Source organism: Penaeus monodon, chromosome 19 (genome assembly GCF_015228065.2).
Source record: "Penaeus monodon isolate SGIC_2016 chromosome 19, NSTDA_Pmon_1, whole genome shotgun sequence".
Taxonomy (NCBI): domain Eukaryota; kingdom Metazoa; phylum Arthropoda; class Malacostraca; order Decapoda; family Penaeidae; genus Penaeus; species Penaeus monodon.
The window spans coordinates 14641636-14642235 of NC_051404.1; the positions used below are offsets into that span (position 1 = coordinate 14641636).

Below are 600 nucleotides of genomic sequence, written 5' to 3' on the forward strand. Positions count from 1 at the left end.
TTTTACCTGGCTTAGTGAAGGCTACAATGAGGGCGACAGCGATGATGGCAACGAACCCGAGGGTGACGACGCAGCAAGCCCGTTTCTGGGAGCACACCATCACGGCCCCGGGCTCGTACATAGCACGTTTGTTAACCATGAAGCCGCTTTCATTGGGCGATCCTGCAAAGATTGACTTCAATAAGCCAATATCACACTTTACTATTACTTGGTTTGCACTGCTTTACTGTAGACTATGCTGCACTCCATGTCAACCAAAGGAGGCTGTATTTAATTATGCTGGTTAATGGTTTCCATGTGATATTCTACCATTTGAGTTTGTATCCTGGGAATAACAGCTGGTTAGAATATGAGCTAGTGCTATTTAATGTGAAAATAGAACCTTAGTCCTTCTTTGTTAGGATTCCAAACCATGACAAAGAATTACTGAATTTCAATTTAAATTTCAAAGAAAATCAGCAATGTCTGTTTTGTAGGAAGCTAGTTTTTATTACTCTGAAAGGATATCCACATATTTTGAGTGCATGTTTGTGATCGAAACTGACTTAATAACCCTTATCAGAGGAATATTTAATCTAAAAGCATACAACACCCAAAGAC

At 40.0% G+C, this 600-nt stretch overlaps 1 protein-coding gene across 1 annotated transcript in view; it reads right to left on the reverse strand.

Moving 5' to 3' along the window:
* LOC119585338 (endoplasmic reticulum aminopeptidase 1-like) overlaps nucleotides 1-600 on the reverse strand; it is a 35059-nt gene that overhangs the window by 26349 nt on the left and 8110 nt on the right. The window contains exon 2 of the mRNA XM_037934009.1: nucleotides 7-162. Coding sequence (XP_037789937.1) covers nucleotides 7-162 — 156 coding nt within the window. The remainder of the gene's footprint in view (nucleotides 1-6; nucleotides 163-600) is intronic.